General features: G+C 37.8%; 1 protein-coding gene across 1 annotated transcript; it reads right to left on the bottom strand.

Annotated features, from left to right (window-relative positions):
• Positions 1 to 1591: 1591 nt before the first annotated feature.
• Positions 1592 to 3225, bottom strand: LOC110094218 (protein SENSITIVE TO PROTON RHIZOTOXICITY 1). The gene has a single exon (XM_020819397.2). It carries the CDS (start codon positions 3123 to 3125, stop codon positions 2061 to 2063), a length of 1065 nt encoding a protein of 354 aa, XP_020675056.1. The 5' UTR covers positions 3126 to 3225; the 3' UTR covers positions 1592 to 2060.
• Between the last annotated feature and the right edge of the window lie 855 nt (positions 3226 to 4080).

The raw sequence follows: 4080 nt of genomic DNA on the forward strand, positions 1-4080 counted from the left end.
AAATAAAAATAATGTAGTTTAAAATATATTTAAGTTATTTGGACATGTACAACAAAAAAAAGACATCAATAAGATGGGTAAACAGATGAAATTAATATGGAAGGAAATGTTGTAAATCAAAGCTGACATGCATAAATCATCATCATATAATTAGCCTCAACCCAACTACGAGGGTTTGGTTTTAAAGAAAACATGGACATAAATGATGCAAAAATGATATATGCAAAAACACCTCAAGTAACACCAAACATGAATGAATGGAGAGTGAGACTTAATAAAGTTGACACTAATGAGCCTTCACACACACATATACATATATATATATATATATGAAGTGCATACCTATAAAAAACGTTTGCGCAATTATGTGAAGCATGCACAACTTTCCAAGGTTTAAAATTGCGTATTCGGGTATTGAGGTGTTTTTCGTTCGTGAGGCGAGGCGTAAGCCTCAAGGCGATTTGAGATGCAAGCCTCAAAATCAAAAAATTACGTAAACATAAAATAATAAAATTTGTATATACTAATAAGTTTATGTGAAGCATGCACAACTTTCAATTGCATTTGCTATCATTTTTAGCCCTTTTTTTCATAAACTCTATTTGAGTTTGCATACAGGCTTATGTGAGTGATTAAATTTTGTATGTGATTCTAGTTTCTTGTACTTTGTTCAGAATTCAAAACTCATCCACACTCCCTTATCTGAAAAGTTAAAGGAATGGTAGGTGAAACCAAAACCAAATCCAAATGAATGGCTGAAATATTAAAATTTCAAGAAAAGTGCAATTTTCTAATCATAGTTAAAGTCTCACCAAAAGGAAAATCGGGAAATAATAAAAGTTTCAAAATTCTAAAAGCCCGTCCTTTTAGGTAAATATTTTAAAACACAACCCTTAGATCCTTTCATGCAATTTGCACTGGTCAAATTTTATTTTTATTGGATTTTATTATATATAATATCCTTTTAATCATTATAATAATAAAGCAATTCCTCTAGAGAGACTATGCCTAAGCTTTAACCTTACTTGCATAGCCCGCCTCGTAGCCATCACTTATGAGAAACATGCTTAGGTAGAAGGGAGTTTTGGGAAAGTTCGCAAAACAAAGAAATGTTTTATTTTTTGCATATTTAGCCAGAAAAAGAATATAACCACATTTTTAGGAATTTGCTTGAAACACCAATTAAGTCTTGAGGCAAGCAGGCAAAAACTCAGAATCTACTCTTTTATATGAAGGTACTAATTCATAGATAACCTTAATAGTTGTGCCATTAATGTAGTATTTCTTATATAACTTAAGGAATTGACATATGAAGCATATTTAACACAGAATGTTAAATCTATAATGTAAAGACCTGTCTAATCAAGGGATATTTTAGAACTAGCTTTCACCAAAAAAAAAAAGATGTAATAAACAAGTATAATCTCATAGAGCCAAAGTCTTATTTTGACGTTACAGATCATGATTTGGGCAGGCATCCTATGTCTGCTCACTACACTAAGTGTGCTCCATTCAAAAACAAAAAAACAAAAAAAATGTGCTTCATTCCTGTCTCATTTCCCAATCTAGGTTTGAATTTCAATCTTGAAAATGACAATCCCAAGTGAATCACATCTCAAACAAGCAATTCCCTCAGTTTATACAATTAAAAAGTTTCCAAATCAATGAATTTACAAACACACATGCTATAATAAAAGAACACCAGATTATTAATTCCCTTTGCTTAGTTTGCAACAGAAAATAGCGCACAACATTCCCGTGGTACAATACGCAAAACCATGATAAAAATAATCAAAACTATACAAGGCTTCACGAGGCATCATAAACATTCACAACATATTCCAATATGATATAATCTGCCTTCATATTGGTAACATCATCATCATAACTAGTCTTATCTAAGTATTTGAGATCAGTTTTATGAAATCTTTTCCGCCATTAATGTTCATCTGCACTCATAACAGCCCATAATTCGATGCATGAACTAATGAGAAAAACGATGGGTAGCGCACCTGGGTGCCACTATAGGTAGGAAGGCCGAAATCGCTAAGCCATAGAGGCTAAAGCCCCATCCACCCCCCACCCATCCCCCCAATCTCCTCCATCAGCCCATCAAAGAATCCTTCATCTAAACTTCCGCCAGCTTGTCCTCCTCTCTTATCTTTTATTTCACCGGCTTTGACCGCCCCATCTCCCCTCTCTTCCTCCCCAGTCCCCACTACAGGAAAGTGGCCATCAAACAGGGCAACATGACCAAACAGCTTATCTTTCCTAGAAAAGCTTGTGCCGCATGAGCACCGCCATTGTGACTCCCCGCAGCTCTTCTTATGGTTTTTCAAATCCGCCACGACCGAAAAGCTCTTCTTGTTGCACACATCGCATGTGTACATCTTCGGGCAGTGGCTCCGACGAAAGTGATTCCGAACGCATACTGTTGTCTTTAGCGGCCGGAAACGTGCGTGATTACGGTTCCTACGACAGCTAAGAAACGGGCACGAGAACCGTACATGTCTTCCCGTATCAATCCCCTCAGTGGCAATCCGGCCATATGGCTTGGTTAAAGACTCTAGGGTTTTGAAGCGGTCTCCGTGAGCGCGCATGTGCATTCGGAGGTTGGCATCGCGCCGGAAGCCCTTGCCGCAGATCTCACAAAAGTGAACGTGCTCTGCCATTAGCTCCGACGCATCGATCTCCACGATTTCGGCGTCAGCGTCGGCCACCACCGCTTCCGGAAGAGGCCGAGGAGGAACTTGACCAGAATTAACTGATGGCTTCGCGTCAATGTTAGACAGTGGATGTAAGGGTTTGGTAGCATCTAAAAGTTGGGTAGAAGCGAGGAGGAGGGCGGAACCATTAATGATGACCTGGTGAACGGCTGAGGCTATCTCGCCGGAGAACAACTGGAGCTGGTCACCGCTGATGGAAACGTGGCGATCGACGGAATCGGAGAGAGAGCGGCGGAGGCAATCCATTTTCTGGCCCAGGAGCGAGAGGTTGAGAAGAGGAATTCTGGGATCCGAAGCCATCGGAGTTGTGATTGTAACGGAAGACGACTGGAAGTTAGGCGGCTCATTTTCGCTAGCGGCGCTGCCGCCAACGTTCCGGCTACCCGTACTTCCGATCATTGACCTAACAGAGCCAGAACTGATCCGTGAGCTTACGATGACAGAGACGTGCTAGATTTGGCTCCAAGCGAAGCTGAGGGCGGCAAGTAAATGAGATATCGAAGTTATTGGAGGAAAAATAATGTATTTAAAATTATTATAAATTATTATTAGCAGTTTTAGCACCCTATATTTAAAAAATAAAAATTATACAACTACTTTGTTATCATTATCATATTATAGTAGGTCTAATTATAAATAAATAAAAAAGTTATTGTATATTAAAAATTTTGTGTAGGTAGAATTAGAGAGTTTTGCATCATAGATTTACATGAAAATATTATACATAAATAGTATATGAAAAGAACACAGGAGATATTAAAAATTTATATGAAAATTTTGAGAAAAAAAAAGAGAGATTTGTTCCAACAAAAATAATTTCATAATGTGATTGTTGGTTAAAAATATTTACCTGTCCCCAAAATTAGAATGTGAGAATACAAAAATATGTGCAATTGCCAAAAAATGATGGATAAGAAGCATTTGGACGCTTTCATGGTTAAGGATGGTTATCGGTGGCAACAGTCTGATGATGATTATTAGGTGACGACGGTTCATTGGAGGTGGTATTGCAATTGGGATTGTCCGACGACAACAATGGAGAATGGTTGTCCAATTACAGTGACTTAGCAAAGATATTGGTTAGGTAGATTCTTGACATCGATGGCTAGATAGCGAAGGTTTGACTACAGTGGTCAAGCAACATTAGTCCAACAGAGAAGCTTAGACAATGATCCAATAAAACTGTTCAAGCAATGGAGGTCCGTCGACAATGGTCGAGCAAATGCGACAGTCCAATGATAGAGGCTCGTATGTGTGTGTATAACCCTTCAAATTTTAAAATAAAATAAAAAGCTTCAATAATTTTTTCCTAAATCTACATGCAAACTTCATAAGAAATTGAAATTAAAATTAA

This window comes from Dendrobium catenatum, unplaced genomic scaffold (genome assembly GCF_001605985.2).
Source record: "Dendrobium catenatum unplaced genomic scaffold, ASM160598v2 fragScaff_scaffold_85, whole genome shotgun sequence".
Classification (NCBI taxonomy): Eukaryota; Viridiplantae; Streptophyta; class Magnoliopsida; order Asparagales; family Orchidaceae; genus Dendrobium; species Dendrobium catenatum.